Source organism: Myotis yumanensis, unplaced genomic scaffold, assembly GCF_028538775.1.
Source record: "Myotis yumanensis isolate MYYU_CA2020_CCGP unplaced genomic scaffold, mMyoYum1.0.hap1 SCAF_1, whole genome shotgun sequence".
Taxonomy (NCBI): Eukaryota; Metazoa; Chordata; class Mammalia; order Chiroptera; family Vespertilionidae; genus Myotis; species Myotis yumanensis.
This window is the reverse complement of record NW_027223752.1, coordinates 62,939,259-62,956,945: the sequence shown is the minus strand read 5'-3', so window position 1 is coordinate 62,956,945 and position 17,687 is coordinate 62,939,259. Positions and strand designations below refer to the sequence as shown.

At 38.0% G+C, this 17,687-nt stretch overlaps 1 protein-coding gene across 3 annotated transcripts in view; it reads right to left on the bottom strand.

The window, feature by feature from the left end:
- DMXL2 (Dmx like 2) overlaps positions 1-17,687 on the bottom strand; it is a 156,388-nt gene that overhangs the window by 16,373 nt on the left and 122,328 nt on the right. For 2 of the 3 annotated variants that reach the window (XM_070422857.1, XM_070422866.1), the window contains exons 24-31: positions 15,369-16,447; positions 14,760-14,951; positions 13,060-13,136; positions 10,898-11,025; positions 7,464-7,712; positions 3,077-3,255; positions 1,148-1,281; positions 472-557 (exon numbers count right to left, since the gene is read on the bottom strand). In XM_070422857.1, the coding sequence (XP_070278958.1) occupies positions 472-557; positions 1,148-1,281; positions 3,077-3,255; positions 7,464-7,712; positions 10,898-11,025; positions 13,060-13,136; positions 14,760-14,951; positions 15,369-16,447 (2,124 nt within the window). The remainder of the gene's footprint in view (positions 1-471; positions 558-1,147; positions 1,282-3,076; positions 3,256-7,463; positions 7,713-10,897; positions 11,026-13,059; positions 13,137-14,759; positions 14,952-15,368; positions 16,448-17,687) is intronic. The other variant, XM_070422876.1, reaches the window with a different exon arrangement.

The window sequence follows — 17,687 nt, the reverse complement described above, 5'->3', positions numbered from 1 at the left end:
AGGGAGAGGGAGAGAGAGAGAAACTTCAATGTGAGAATGAAACATCAATTGGTTGCCTCCTGCACACCTCTTACCAGGGATCAAGTCCACAACCTGGGTATGTGCCCTGACCCAAAATTGAACCAGTGCACAGGATGACTGATGCTCAACCAACTGAGCCACACTGGCCAGGGTATCATTTGGATTCTTAATGCTTTCAACAAAGCAAAAGCCGGCTCTCTAAAATGAACCGAGGAAATGTCTAGTTTCTCCAGTCTAGTTTTTTGGTTTATATTGCAACCTTCTAGGAAGATAGCAATTCTTGCTATGTACTTAAAACCACAGACTAGAGCGTAAAATAAACAAGACCTCTTGAAGCTCCAATGTCGTATTTTTTTTAGCACCAAATGCCCTTTCATATGGATTTCTAAAGATGGTAATTTATTATATTTATCAACATTAATAACATTAATTTTCAAATTCCAGACTTACCAGAGAATTCCAATCCAGCAAAGGGAAAAAAATTCTTGACATTGTGAAGTATTAGCTTAACCATTGCCAAATGCAGAAGAACCCAGCTGTTCAAGGGGGACAAAAGAAAATTATCCTCAACTGTATTATCCTTATGTTACACTTGCAATATCTGGAAATTACCACATTCACATCAATCTAGTAGCATATCAATAAATTACATACTTTTCCCTCACTAAAAATGTTTGTGCTTGTGCTCTGTATATAAGCTACTATTTAAAAGTGGATGTGAGCCGAAACCGGTTTGGCTCAGTGGATAGAGCGTCAGCCTGCTGACTGAAGGGTCCCAGGTTCGATTCTGGTCAAGGGCATGTACCTGGGTTGCGGGCACATCTCCAGTAGGAGATGTGCAGGAGGCAGCTGATCGATGTTTCTCTCTCATCGATGTGTCTAAGCTCCCTATCTCTCTCCCTTCCTCTCTGTAAAAAATCAATAAAATATATTTTTAAAAAATAAATAAATAAATAAATAAATAAATAAAAGTGGATGTGAAAGAAATATTGTACTGTCTGGAAATTTACTTCAAAGGTACAGAATTCTTTACCTAAAAACAAAAATCAGTTCTTGTATAAGTTCATGATAATGTTACTTAAAATTAGTATTATAAGGATTTTCTATAAAAGAAAAGGCAATTTACCTATAGGAATTTGGGTCTTGGTGCTCCTGTATTCGTGAACCTGAAAAAAATTCATCATCATCTTCTTCTTCTTCACTATGAATACTTTCATCAGAATCATATATAACACCACTATCAGACAAAGGGAGAAATGGCTGAAATAAAAGGTAAAGTTATTTTAAAACATATAATTGGGTTACCTTTGTCCTAACTTAACACTGGGAGGAGGCATGCTGGGGGATGTATTCCCTCTTGCGCACTTACTGTAAGGTGACCACAGTGTTAACACACATAAAGAGGAAAATATTAATAGAGGGCGATGAGCTCGTAAAAGCAAAGTGCCAAAGAGCAAGTGATGTACCCAACATGATACTAATGGGACTATAATGGATCTCGTCCTCATAAGGATTCTGATCCCCCGAGACATTTCCTCTGCTTGGAGAACCAGAGATGTGTCAGGGGCCACACCATAGCCTGCTAATGTAACAGGCGAAACGCGCAGTCTCTCTGTCTCCATCCTGTTTGAGCCTGCTGTCCCCAGAGCCTTTGGGCTAATAGCTCCTACTTATAGACAAGCTAATCATAGAGAAATTCTGCCTGAGGCTTGAGATTTTACAAAAATAGCCCCTCCCATTTTTCCCTTCCCTCGACATAAAAGAAACTTGAACTCTGTACTTTCTTAAGAAAGATTTGAGGATTGGCACTTTTTTTTTCCCTACTGAATAAGGATTTTTTATTTTTAAAATAATCATAATCTTATCTTACATAAATCATAACTCTTATTCAAATATTATCACTGTTCAATTTCCTAAAATACTTTTTAAAATCAACTTTATTATAGCTTATCTAGAATAAAAATTATCTATTTTACACATACAATTAATTGATTTTTTAACAAATACATACACTTATGTAACCACTTCCCAAGTCAAAATATAGAATATTTTCTTCATCCTCAAAGATTCCTATTGCTCTTTCTCAATTTTCCAACTCAACCTCAGCTTCAGGAAACCACCAATCTCTTTTCTGTCATGATAAATTATTGTTTTCTATTATTTTGTTTTTATCTGTAATATTTTCTACCTTTTATTTTAGTTTTTCTTTAATATTTCTAGCTTCTTATGGTAAGTCTTTTGATACCTGATTTTAATCTTTTTTTCCTAATATAAGAATTCAAAACTATAAATTTTCCTGTAACCACTGCTTTATTTGCATTCCATAAACTTGATTTCATTACTTTTCATTTTTATTTTGTATAAAATATTTTCTCATTTGGATTGGCACCTTCTTGATCAATAAACCTTTCCTTACTCTAAACTCTGACATTTTGAGTATCCTCTTTGGACTGGTAACAATAAAACCCCTAAATATCTCCTGCTTTAGTTCTATGCTGACCAGGGAAGCGATGATAATCAGATAAAGGGAACCTACAAGTATTCCAGGCACATGATGATGCTGACTACATGTTAATAAACTGACTTCTGGTTTATACCTAAGTCCCATACAGTCTGTCTCATCCATATCAGGTATCTAATCATTCTCATGTATCTGATGCTCACTGAATGAATACCCAGTTTCTGGATGTGAGAAATTAAATGTCTAAGCCAGTGATGGCGAACCTATGACATGCGTGTCAGAGGTGACAGGCGAACTCATGTTTTTGGTTGATTTTTCTTTGTTAAATGGCATTTAAATATATAAAATAAATTATCAAAAATATAAATCATTCTTTTACTATGGTTACAAATATCAAAATATTTCTATATGTGACATGGCACCAGAGTTAAGTTAGGGTTTTTCAAAATGCTGACATGCCGAGCTCAAAAGGTTCGCCATCACTGGTCTAAGCTATGGTGGTTCGGTCCAGAAGCTGCCCCTCAGTCCTATGATGCATTGGCAAGAGTTCATAAAACAGACACACTCAAAACCTGCATTCCTCACGTCCCTTACCTTCGCAACAAAATAATCCCACATACTAAGTTCAGGAGGAACAAATTTTTCTCTGTAAGATGGTCTTTCTGCAGGCACTGGTGGTGGAGTGGCATCTTTTACCGGCCTTCCAGGGACCAGCATTCGCATGTTGAATCTCCTCCGGTGTTTATCTATGTCTTCAGAAGGAAGAGAAGGTGCTGAGTAAAAAAGAGGGGGGAAAAAGCATTTATTTTCCATTATTAATCCAGTAAATTAACCACTTTTGCCATGTTTTAGTTCAGACTAAATTACCTACTTGCATCTAAAGAGTTTAGTGCTTCTAAAGTCTTCTAGTTACTCCATCAGTGTTCCAGCCATCATGGCAGAGATGAGGACAGAGCATAAAGAATATCTTGCCATGGAACAGTCTTTTTGCAGTATAGAATAAGGACTAAAATAATTCTAGGTACAATGTACTAAATAAATGGTATATTCAGTAGTCATAAGGAAAGTGCTTGAGTGGTCATTTCTGGCTATGCTGACCAAGAAAGAGTCACTGAATGTGTAGGATGTAAAGCATGCCTTAAAAGGGCGGAGGCTCAGTGGGATAAGAGGAAGGGACGAAAGAAACAAATGACAGGTTTGAGTGAACTACTTTTGCCAGACAAGCATCAGGGAGGGCAACAGTCTAGAGCAGCGGTTCTCAACCTGTGGGTCGCGGCCCCTTTGGCGGTCGAACGACCCTTTCACAGGTGTCATCTAAGACCATCCTGCATATCAGATATTGACATTACGATTCATAACAGTAGCAACATTACAGTTATGAAGTAGCAACAAAAATAATTTTATGGTTGGGTCACAACACGAGGAACTGTATTTAAAGGGCCAGAAGGTTGAGAACCACTGGTCTAGAATTAGGCCAGGACTAGCTTGTAGATAAGAGCCTGGAAGCTTATTCTATGGGCATTCTCACAAAAAATGTCTCGAGCTAGTCACACGATGAGATGTGGTTTCTTTGATTAATTAGAAAAGAATATGTACCAAGATGACATAAGAAGGGCCTGAATTAATACTGCAGGTGGTAAACACTGAGAACAAGTATTAGATACAAGGAATACATAAATGAAATATCAAAAGGATTCAGGAAGTCATTGGATATAGGAGAACCGGAAAGTGGAAATCAACCCACTGCACTCCGAAATCTCCCCATCAAAGAAAATGACAATTCTATGTCAACTCCTCCTTCTCCTATACCACACACAATTCATCAAGTATCAGCAGTAACTCCACATTATATCCAGAATATGACCTATGCTAACCCCCCTTTAACTTTTTTCTAAATGAGGTGGAATTTATGTAAAAGTAACCAAATATGTACAATTCAGTGGCATTTAGTACTTCACATTGTTATGCAACCACCACCTCTATCTCATTCCAAAGTATTCTCATCACCCCAAATGACCAAATGAAAACCCCAAACCCATTAAGCAATCACTCTCCATTCCTCCCTCTCTCTAGCCCATGGCAACCACTAACCTGCTTCTGTCTCTATGGATTACCTATTCTGGATATTTCATATAAAAGGAATCATATAATGTGTGACGTCTGTGTCTGGCTTCTTCCACTTAGCATGTTTTTGAGGTTCATGCTGGTTATAGCAGATATTCATATTCACACTTCATTCCTTTCTATGCTGAGTAACAATCCATGATATGTGTATACCATAGTTTACCCATCTTTTTTTTTTGAACCCACTCACTAGATGACTGACATTTGGGTTAATTCCAGTTTGGAGCTATTATGAATAAAGCTGCATAAAGATTTATTTATAAGACTTTGTGTGAATTATGGTTTCATTTCTTCTATGTAAATAATTAACAGGGGAATTGGTGGGACACAGGGTGAGCCATATGATAAATTTATAAAAACTCTCAGACTGTTTTCTAAAGTGGTTGCATATTTACATTCCCACAAATAACATATTGAAGTTCCAGTTGCTAAACATCTTTGCCAACACTTGTATTGCCAGTCTTTTTTCTAGTTTTACTGAGAAATAATTGACATGCATCACTGTGTAAGTTTAAGATGTACAGCATGATAGTCTGTCTGATTTACATATATTGTGAAATGATAAAATCCATTCATTTTTGATGGTAACTCATTATTACCTGTTTTTTGGTCTTTTTTTTAATCCTCACCCAAAGATATTTTTTCCATTGATTTTTAAAGAGAGGGAGGAAGTGAGAGAAGGAAGGAAGAAGGGTGGGAGTGGGGGACTGTCAATTGGTTGCCTCCTGCACATGCCTTGACTGGGGCCAGAGATCAAACCTGCAACCCAGGTATGTGCCCTTGACTGGGAATAGAGTGCAAGGGCCAAACGCTCTCACCACTTAGCAACACCAGTCAGGGCCACTATTATCTTTTAAGTGGCCTAAAAATAGCCTCCCACCCAGTCTCCCTACTTTTATTCTTGTCAGCATAGTCTATTCACACAGTACCTAGAATGGATCTTTTGAAAACCTAAATAGATTATGTCACTCCTATGCTAAAAACCTCTAGTAGTTTCCTATGTTTCTTTAGAAAAACAACTAAAGTCCATACAATGATCCATGAAACCCTAAATGACTTTGCCCCCAGCTACTGACCTTACTTCATCTCTAAACACTCCTCCACCCTCACCCCATGACAACCATTCTGGCTTTTTTTGTAGTTCCTAGAAAAGGCCAAATTTAGTCCTATCTCATGAACTTTGCCCTCACTGCTCCATCTGCCTAGAATGCTCAGCGTGGTGTGATCACTGACTTCCCTAAACATGAATACATACTTAGAGGAACTACTCCATAAGACAGCTCAAATGCTACCTAATCAGAAATGTGCATTCTGACTACCGTAACTAAACTGTCCTCATCACCGCCCCCTCATCACTCTCCACTTACTCTGCTTTATTTTTATCAGAGTTCTTATCAGACCTGAGATATTATTTATTTGTTAATTTTACCTCCACTAGATGTAAGCTTCATGAAGGTAAAGAATTTGTCTGTTTTGTTCAATCCATACCTCCAGAATCTTGAACACTGCCTGGCAGATAGTAGGTGTTAAGTGAATGTAAATATGAATGCATAGTCAGAGGTTTAAAGTGTAGATAACTTGGTGTGAATGAATTACCATAAAAAATAACAGAAAATTCAGGAAGAGAAATTATTTTGGGGAAAAACTTTAAGTTTAAGATGGACTACAACTAGGTAGAAAGATAAAGATTAAGAGTTACCTACATATAATGGGAGTAGAAGCAATAGGAGTGGGTGAGATCTCCTCTCTTACCTTGACTTACACAGCAACCTATTCTCTTAAATCTACCTTGGGCTCTAAGGACACAGGTTAGAACCTGTGCCATTTAAACTGCCACTGATTGCTCATTGAAAGGGGAGGGCTCTGCCCTCCACCTTGCCCCAGGGTAAGGGCTAGGCCTTCCATCTTACCCCAGGGTAAGGGCTCCGCCCTCCATCTTACCTTGGCCATGTGCTTGGCAAGGAGCTTCTTCCCGGAAGTCTAAGCCTCTGCTAGCTACACCCAGGAACAAGACACCGACTTGCGCCTGGCCAATCGGCAAGGCCACAGCCCTTTCTCCTCCCCTTACTCCAACCCCCTATAAAACCCTTCTCCACACAGAGTTCTCTCTCTCTCTGCTTCCTGTCGCTGCGTCGGCAAGGTGGGGGAGCCAAGCTAGCTCGAATAAAGACTCTTATGCTTTTGCATTGGACTGGCTGGCTCCCTGATGTGGTTTCTTGGGGATCCTGAAATCTGGGCATAACACTCATCTGTAATATGACCATTTCTACAGATGAATCAAGATGATTTCTATGTTTCAGCACCAAGATGGAAACCTTTCCTATGGCATTAGTCTACATCTCACCATATCCTATCATTTTAAAAAGTGAGATGAAAAATATATTCAAGTCCATGAGGGAAAACACACACATACATACACACAGAGAATAAAAAAAAAAAAAAACAGATGAATGAGTGAAACTCATAACCCAAGTATGTGTCCTTGACCAGGAATCAAACCCAAGACCCTCTGGTGGGAGGGCTAATGCTCTAACCACTTAACCACACTGGCCAGGGTGAAAAAAAAATTTTTTTAATTTTAAATATCCTTTTTCTAATTAAAAACTATCTTTTTTCCACAGCTTCATTCCTTAACATTGTCTCCTAACTTACCTTTACCTTTCCTCTACTTCTTTTTTTGTCCTGGTATACAAAATTGTTCATTGTATATTTCTTATTCTAACATGAGTTTAGTTATTTACTACCATAATAAGAGTGATTACACTTCAACAATCACTAATTTTCAAAATAGAAATTCTTAAAGTTTTAAAAGTCTTTAACAATGGTAATTATTTACATTTACACACATTAATCTTACCTGAAATACTTTCTGATTGTCTTTGAGGCTTCACAATAAGTCTTACACCCCCTCCAAAAACAGCAGCCCACATTCGATTATTTAACGGGTGGGCTGCAAGTCGAAACAATTCATTGGAAGAATTTGTGGCAAGAGCATGTATCAATAAACTTAAGTAAACAGCAACAACAGCTTCACATAACAGAATGTTCAGTTTTGGCTGGTCTTCATCTTGTGCTGAACTCAAGAGATTAATAAGTGAGCTCACACCTGTAAGGATATATAATACCATAAAAAGTATATCAGCATAAAGCTCAAGAAGGAAAAAATTCTAAATTTGCAATTTAACTATAATTATGTAACTATACTATATGAAATACATATTTTCATAATTTGACAAAATAATGATAGGAATGGCTTATAACCTATAAAACAAAATAAGATTCCAATATTATATACTGGTATAAGAAATGAGTAAATAAATAACTTAAAAGGGTAGAAGGGAAAGCTCTTCCTTACCAAACAATTTCAGTATAATTTCAAGTAGAAGGAATGACAGAATTATAAAATCACCATCTTGTAACCCCACAGCAATATCTGATTCAGTCAAAAATCATCACAAAAGGCTAGAATTCGTGGGTAACAGTATATTTTACAGTCTCAAACTGTCTCTTCAAAAGATAATTATTCACTGCAAAGGGGAAAAAAAGTAACTTAACAAAGGAGAAATCTGGAAGAAGCCACCTCACCAAGTGATCAAGGGCAGTAATCCCAGTAATGGGACCTACTGGCGTTGTGTACTCCTTGATATTTTACACTGAGAAAGGCACAATATCTCTTTTGTGGTATCCCTGCCAAAATCACATAATGTGAATCTAATATTAAGAAAATATCAAAAAAAAATGGAGCATTCTCAAAAGATAATTGACTAGTTCTCTTCAAAAGTGCCAAAGAAAAAATGAGGAACTACACCATATAAAGAAAAAATGAGGAACTACTCCATATTAAAGGAAGCTCATGAGAAATTACAACTAAAATGTTACATGGACACTTAGTGGGACAAAAAGTGAAATGTGAAAAAAATCTATACGTTACAGTATTGCATCAATGTTAAGATGCTGAATTATAACTGTGCAAACGTAATAGGCAGTTAGACAGACATGAGCAGAGCAAGGATGATGAGCCAGGTACAGAAACTCACCAGGGCAGAAAGCCCTGGGTGTCTAGCAAGGGGCACAACTGGGAAAACAAGAACCTCACCCCCAGGGTGACCTCTCCTCCCCTAGTATATCACTGGTTTGGACCCCTCATCTTTTATATTACTGGTCATGTGGTTTGAAGCCCTTGACCTTTTCCTCCCTAAAGATAACATCTAGTCATATTTCAACTCCAGGCCTAGAAAAGCACAAAATCACACAAGTAAAGCCATGGCTGCCTCAGAACCAGCTACATTAACTAATGACCCCTGCCCTGGCACCAGTGGAGACCATGACCCTGAAAGAGCACACCTGGAAAAGCTGGTGATTACTCTATTACGACCCTCCCGTGAGACCTCCCCTAAGATTTCCACCAGCAAGAGAGATAAATGCCCTTGGGCTAAAGGACCCAGAGCACACTCTCCCCACAGGGAGCACTCTCCCTTTCCCCTTCTTCCTTCTAAGTCCCCATGAGACTTGCAACTAGGGGAGCAATGGGCAGTGGCAGCTCGTCCCAGGCTAACCCCCTGAACCTGTCTCCAAATCCCCCTTTTCTCTGACTTCCCAGTGAGCCAAAGAAGCCCAGCCTAGGCTCTCCTGTTGCTTCTTCCATGCCCTTCCTTGTTTCACTGTCCTAAGTGTGTTTTTGCTTCAGCCAATAAATTCTTGCTTGCTTTGCTGCACTATGTCTCTTGATTGAAATCTTTCCTTCAAGAAAACAAGAACTGAGGTCTTGTCGTTTCACCGGTAACACTAGGGTTATGCAAGACAATGTTTGTTTAGGAAAGACTGATAAATTTAGATTTAAAAGGACATTATATTTGCAACTTACAAATATTTCAGAAAAAAACACATATCCTATATAATAAAAGCCTAGGTGGCGTCACGCCCTCATGCGACGTCATCACAAGATGGCCGCCACAAGAGGGCAGTTGTGGGCGATCAGGCTGGCAGGGGAGGGCAGTTGTGGGCAAACTGGCCAGCAGGGGAGGGAAGTTGGGGGCAACCAGGCCTGCAGGGGAGGGAGGGCAGTTGGGTGCGACCAGGCCTGCAGGGGAGGGCAGTTGTGGGTGAACAGGCCAGCAGGGGAGGGCGGTTGAGGGTGAACAGGCCAGGAGAGGAGGGCAGTTGTGGGCAATCAGGCCGGCAGGGGAGGGCAGTTGGGAGTGAATAGGCCAGCAGGGAGGGCAGTTGGGGGCGATCAGGCCGGCAGGGGAGCAGTTAGGGGGCGATCATGCTGGTAGGCAGAAGCGGTAAGGGACAATCAGGCAGGCAGGCAGGCAGGCAGGCGAGTGGTTAGGAGCCAGCAGTCTCGGATTGTGAGAAGGATGTCCGACATCTCCCAAGGGGTCCCAGATTGAAGAGGGTGCAGGCCAGGCTTAGGGACCCCCCCCACCCACACTGTGCATGAATTTCGTGCTCTAGTATATAATGTATACACACACACAAAGTGAGTGACTGAGAAAAAGAGAAGGAATGAATGATAAAGCAGTATAATACAATGTTAACATTTAGGGAATTCTATATGAAGGTTAGAGAGAAATCCTTTATACTATTTTTGCAATTTTTTATAAAATCTGAAATTATTTCAATATAAAGCTAAAATGACAACAGTGTTTCTATAAACTTATGTAAAAATGAATTTTAAATACACACTTTGAGTTTGTCACCTCTTTCTCCAGCCACTCTTCACAATGATCATTAACATGTAAACTCAGAGTTATAAAGCAAATAGAGTAAAAATTAAATGACAATGGTAAACCAGAAAAGGCTATTAAGAAAGTGGGGAAGGTTTGAAATGTAGAGAATGAGAGCTAACTGGAGAAAAAGAAGGACTGGCAGATAGCATGACATATGTGCTATAAAATGATCACTCCTGTCCTAAAATATAAATGTATACTTGAGAACAATTATATTTTCTCTAATATATCTGTGAGAACACCTCTGTGATTGTTGCCCTCTACACCTCTAATTCAGAATTTCCAAGGATATGAAAGATAATGTGCTCACCCTTACGAAAGATGTTAAACTTCCTTTTTTATGCTGGTCAACAGTGCTGCTTTTGAAGCCTCAACTTCTGGAGTCTTCAGACAACATTACAGTACTAAGTACTTACTCCATGGCAAAAAACATCATCAAAAACAAAAAACCACCAAATCCACAAAAAAGCACAACATTCAGGAATCCAGTTGGTAGCTTTTTTAAAAGAATTGCCAAATAGATTTTTTTTTAAAAGAAAGAAAACACTGAAATTCTCACCAGGCCACTGAGCAGGGGAAGAATTTGGTGTTGCATGCTCTTCAATGCTTTCTGTCCTTAGTCTTCGACGATCACTTAACAGAAGTCCTTGATATGCCATTCCTGTAAACTGATTTCCTTCCGTTTGACTGCCAAAGTAAACATAAGGGTCCAGTTATTTATCATCATAATAGAGGTAATAAGCAATTTCACTTTATACATATATATTTTAGATAATTATAATGAAAAAATTCTTAAACTGCATTCACTGTTCTAGTAAGAATTTATTTTAGAAAGCTCTTGAAATTAGTTACCAATGTTTATTGATTTTTTTTAACAAAATACCAAATTTTACTACATTGGGCAGATGACATTTAATCTTTTCCAGATGTCCCTTAATACTTTAATATATTTTCTCTACTATTCATTTTATATTTTATAAAAGTATGAGGTAAGGAGACTGCTGTTGGTAGTAGGATATATTAGAAAGTATCAGGGTACTATTGTGATGCATTTCTTAGCTCTGCAAAGTTGTGATAGCTTCACCCTGAATTAAAATATGAACTAAAATCTGGAGAATCTTATTTTAGAAATACCTAATTCTAAAGCCAAAACGTGCCTAAATATTTACTTCACTCATCTTTGTAGAGTTGAAGAAAATAGAAAAGCAAAAGTAAAGCTGACACCCTTGAGAATTAATCATAGCTTAAGGACTAGAAAATGCACATTTAAAAAAATTTATATGAATTTTCATTTGGTGGCATTTTAACCAGAGATTCATAACAAGCAAATTGTCTTTGAGCATTAAAATGACCACAGTCACCCTAACCAGTTTGGTTCAGTGGATAGAGCGTCAGCCTGTGGACTGAAAGGTCCCAGGTTTGATTCTGGTCAAGGGCATGTACCTTGGTTGTGGGCACATTCCCAGTAGGAGGTGTGTAGGAGGCAGCTGATCGATGTTTCTCTCTCATTGATGTTTCTAACTCTCTATCCGTCTCCCTTCCTCTCTGTAAAAAATCAATAAAATATTTTTTTAAAAAATGACCACAGTCAACTAAATAAATGTGTTTTTTTTTCTTATTTACATTTTTAAGTTGGTGGAATACTTAGGCCTCCTAAGGCTAAAATCAAACAGGCCATTTTGAGAGGGTAATTCCTAATGCAAATCAAATCTTTCCACAAAAGGCTGCTGAATTTACAAGAAAAAAAATTTAGACATATGTTTAACATGGATTTAATGTAATCCTATGTAGAGTATAAGCTTTCATTTATTAATATAATTCATTTATATTTGGGTCACCTTTCCAAGTGATTCAATTTCTTACTACCTATACAGCCCTAGTCATTAAAATGCAAAGTACACACTGATGAAGGCAACTTAACATTTTAAAAAATCCAAACCATTAAAAAAAATTTCAAACCATTATAGAATTTCTAATGGATGTCACTTCCAAAGACTTTCATATTATATGTAAATTAGCAAATAAAATTGATTTTAACAATTCAATGTTAGGAATGTACCTTTTCATATTTCAAAAGTACTTCCTCTTTCTGGTTAAAACCAACTACATAGCCGTAACCGGTTTGTCTCAGTGGATAGAGCGTCGGCCTGTGGACTAAAAGGTCCCAGGTTCAATTCCGGTCAAGGGCATGTACCTTGGTTGCGGGCACATCCCCAGTAGGAGGTGTGCAGGAGGCAGCTGATCGATGTTTCTCTCTCATTGATGTTTCTAACTCTCTATCCCTCTTCCTTCCTCCCAGTAAAAAAATCAATAAAATATGTTTTTTAAAAAACAAACAAAAAAACCCAACTACATAAACAGAAGTTAATCCAATGTTAAAAGAAATATTTCCTAAAGAAAAAAATTAGAAAACTAATTTTATAAATTATTTTGGATAGTGAACACTTCTCTTCTTGAAACAAAAAGATAGTGATGATGATAATTTCTATTTACTATCTGTCATTTTCTATATGTCTCTGTTGTTACTAAATGATAGCTAAACAAATATTTGTTTTTTTTTCATTCTCTCTCACTTATGGGAGTAAACATGGCAGTCATATTTGAGGATTTTTCAGTCCCTAGAAAATAGAACCTTAATATAATTCTGGAACAGTTTAATATTTTTGCTATATTAATACTATTTTCAGCGATTTTTTTTTTTTTTTTTTTTTTTTTTTTTACCTGTAGCTATGACTGTCACATAATGCTTGGTAAATTGATGCAGAAAGTGATGCTGCTAATGAATGAAGTGTATGCACCTAAAACCAAAACAGCCACAATTACATTTTGTACTAACATTTCTACACAATAGTAATATCTTAAAAAATCAGAAAACACCCAGGAAACTAGCAATATCATAAGACTAGATCCTCCCATATGAGACTACTAACTGTACTTTAAAACTTCTATAATAAGACTCACCCAACTTTATATGCATGCCCACAACAAAGCTAATTCAGCTTGCTAACAATTAGCTTAAAATGCAATATGCAAAAAAAGCAGGATCAAAGTAAGTATAGGCTTTTCAGAGCTTTTATTTAAGCTTGCCTTATGAAATTCCCCTTGATGAAAATAAAGACTTGTTCTTATCAATAAGAATGAATGAAATGTTTAGAAAATATATCAATCACGCTGTGAAAGGGCTGATTTTCCAGAAGCAACTAATATACTAAGTACTTATAAGTAATGAATAGTCTTAGAATTTTTAATTTAGAAAGTTTAAAAATTATCAACATAATATAAAAACCACATTCTAAAATGCCATGTTGAAATAACATCTTCAGACTCATAAAATCTTAAAATTTTGAAGGGACTTCAGAAATAGTTTCATAATCTTAGAAAGCCTCATCCAAATTTCTAGGAATTGGAAATGTTTAATTAGAATTTATATGCATTCATGCATTTCTATATGTCCCTATTAACCTAAGAAATAATTTAAGTAATCTCTGCTAGAACAGTGACATGGATTCATTTATGCTATGGATTAGAAGTCTCTAATAGGTTGATGTGACCAGTAAAATCTTGGGTCCTTCAGAAGAATGTACAACCAGAGATCAAACACACCTTTCAAACAAAAGAAATTAAAAATAAAAATGTTGGGGACCTGACGTGGCACTGGCCACTGGAACTGGAGAAATCACAGCACAGATGCACGTAGACTCGCACAGTGGAAGTCTGACAGCTCTCCAGAGCCTCCAAGTTCCCTAGGGTTTCTTAAAATTTATATATATTTTTTAAGTTTTTAAAAACAAGGGATGGGTCTAATTTTGGGTAATAACTCTGCCAAAACTCTGATTATCCCTAAATCTGCAGAGCAAACAAAATCATCAGGGAAATAGTTACAAGAATACTTTCTCTTGGACTATTTCTGATCAATCTTGGTTCTCTCAAAATACCTCTTTGAACTTGCATTTTCACAATATGTTGGTATGAAGGCAAGTAAGTCCTACATTTCTAACTTACTGGTTCATTTAAGGGGAATGGAGGATCTAAAGGAATGTTAAGTGGCAAGAATACTACCTAGGGAATTAATTTTATTACCAAAAGAGTACTTGACTGTCTTAAAGGAAGCCGCCTTCTCCAGAAGTAAGAAGACCTAATTTTAAATTACATTCACTGGACAAATAGTCTTTTTTTTTTTTTTTAAGTCTTTATTGTTGAAAATATTACATATGTCTCCCTTTTTCCCCCATTAACCCCTCTGGCCCCGCCCCCTACCACTGGCCTTCGCCACCCTATTGTCTCTTGAACTGATCAGGAGTAAATAGGTAGCACATAAGAGCAGTTTAAAATATTTCCTCTAAGTTCAAACTGTAAGACAAGTATAACATATTTACCTTTTTAGTGTGTACAATATCAAATGATCATAAAATTTACATTACCTTCATATCTCCAATACTGGGATGAGGTGGAGTTTTCATCTGAGCAATAGTATAAAGTATATCATGGATGTGATTATTTAAGTACAATACAGGATTAGCTATGACTGTTTTTGTTGATGCAATACTTGCTGAAAGCAGAGGTAGGGTGGTAGGTAATGGTAGTGGAGACTGGAGCTGCTTCACTGTAGTTTCCTGTGGGTAATAGATTATTTTTTCAAAGTAGTTAGAGGAGAAAAAAGCAATTTATAGCTACCTGATAAAAATACTGGTGATTGATATTAGAATATAAGAAGTATAAGCATGTACCTATTGCCCCATCTACAAAAATTTATTGAGCACACATTATATACCAGGTACTATGTTAGATACAGAAGATAAAGATGAGTACGACATAGATGTGGTCTCCTTTTAAGCCTACTCCTAATTCCCAAAATTTTAGTCTAAAAAGAACCATGTAGATAATAAATATCTGCCTCCTATAGAGGAAGTGAACATATTCCTCTAGATTAGCTAGTAGATTAACTAGAAAAAGGAGCTTTATAGCTGTAACTGGAAGAACTACTGAAATTGTTAAAATGACCAAGATTGAAAACAAAATGAAGTTCATACCTGCTGTGATTCTTGTAGCAAAAATTTGAGTTCCATCCTTACTGAGGCCAGACCACCACCTTGGGCCCCATGGAGGCTACAGTAACTAAGAAACACTCTCAGGAGATCCTGGTTTTTCTGCAACCACAATTTTCGTCTCTCAGCATGCTCTCGTTTGGCCTGCAATCTTCGTCTTTCTATTTGGTGACGCTCATAGGGATCAATATCTGGTTTGTCTACCATTTCTTCCTGATCCAGGAGATCACTTTCTACTTTAGAATGTATTCTACTGGCATATTCTTTAATAACTGTTTCATGATTACATATCTCATGCAAGGCAGCAATTTCCTTTTCAAGCCAGTTATAGAGTTGAAATCTGAGTTTTCCTCCATCTACTTCATAACCTGTAGCCAGTGTTCTCAGTTCAGTCATAAGAATCTTTAGACAAGCTCTGAATTTTAGTTGTTCAGCAATCACATCAACTTCAGTATCACCTTCAGTATCCTCTTCCTGAGGAGTCAGTAACATATTAGGGTCTGACGCTTTCTGATCTTCTTGTCTATCTTTTCCCCTGACATCTGTACTTTTTATTACTAAACCAACTGCATCTTTTTCTTCTTCTTCTAAGGTACTGTCATGATCTTCACCCCAATCTAGAGTAAGAGGCTCCTCACCAATTTTTACTACTGGTTGACTCCAATCAAATTGTGATGAAGTCACACTTGACCAATCAATGCCAGAGCTGCTTTTGCCATCACTCAGAGTTTTTGATTCTGAAGGTATATCAGCCATTTTCTTAGAAATAAAATCAGGTTGATCTTTTTTTGTAGGTAAAGCAGGTATTTTGGTAACTTTGGGAATTTTGGAGAGTACCTCCAAGGCTAAAACAGGACATCCAACTTTAAAATGAGCATTTGCAGTGGTAAAAAATAATTTTCTTTCTATGAGGTTAATTTTATCAACAAAGTTTTTCTCAGTTTTGAGACCTACAGTTGCCAAAGTTCCTTCAGGGGAGGCAAGGTTTCTTCGAATTAGCAAAGGATGAGTTCGAAGGTAGTTGTAGAAACTAAACACCACTGGATTACAAGATTTGATGATAACTATAGAAATCAAGCAGATACAATCACAAGGTACTACATTAATTTGTATTTATGTTAAAAATAATAAAATATATCAGCATTTCCTCAAAATAAATATTAACCCAGGATAAGTTAAACTATGGTACATCCACATAATCAATAAAACTTCACAGCTGAAACTAAAAGAATTTCCTTATGTGTTGCTATGGAGTTGTGTCCAGGATATACTATATAAATGAAGGTACAAAAAGCAACATATTATAAACTATCTTTTATCTGAGAAAGTAGAGAGGCCATATGAACACACACACATGCATGGCACTTATATTTTTTAAATGGAAGGAAAACACACACACAAAATTACTTAATTGGTTCCCTAAAAGGGAGGGAAGAACAGGGTAGAGAGGTCAGGAAAGAAGAAGCTAGATTTCTCTAAAAATACCTTGGTTTTATATATTTTATTTTAAAGCGATGTCAATATCCTATATAATAAAAGGCTAATATGCAAATAGACCGAATGGCAGAACAACCGAACAACCAGTCACTGTGACATGCGCTGACCACCAAGGGGTGCGCGCAAAACATGGTGGGCCTCAGTAGAAGGTGGCAGAGCACAGAACAGGGCGGGCGTTGGCTGTGGCAGGATGGTGAGCAGGTGAGCACGGGCGCCAGACCAAGGTGGGGCGCCAGTCACTGTCATCGGGGAGAGCCTCTGGTGGTTACTGAAAATTCTTTGCTCCCACACGCCGCAGTCCCACCCAGCATTCGCACCCACTGTTGGTGCCGGCCCTGCTCACACCCACTGCCGGCACCCAGCACTGGCCCCAATTGCCCCTCGGGGATTCTCCATCTCCCCCTGCTCCTGAGGGGCAATCAGGGCCGGCAGCAGCCTCTTGCACCCACTGATGGTGCCAGCCCCGCTCATACCTGCTGCTGGCACTGGCCCCAATTACTCCACACCGTCAGCGGGTGCGAGCAGGGCCAGCCCTGTCAGCACACGGGAGCGGCGGTGGTGGGAGTGGGGCTGCTGGCAGACAGGGGACCGGGGACTGTGGTGGGAGGGGCCAGGTGGGGGCACAGAGGATGGGCCAAGACCCGCCCCTGAGCCCACCGCAGCCTTGCAACCCACAGTTCGTTTCAAGGTGCATGAATTCATGCACTGGGCCCTAGTTTTATATAACATTAAATGAAAATCAATTTTTTAAAAAATTCACACAAAAAGAAAACTAGAGAAATGATTTTGGGTATCAAGTTGGTAGCA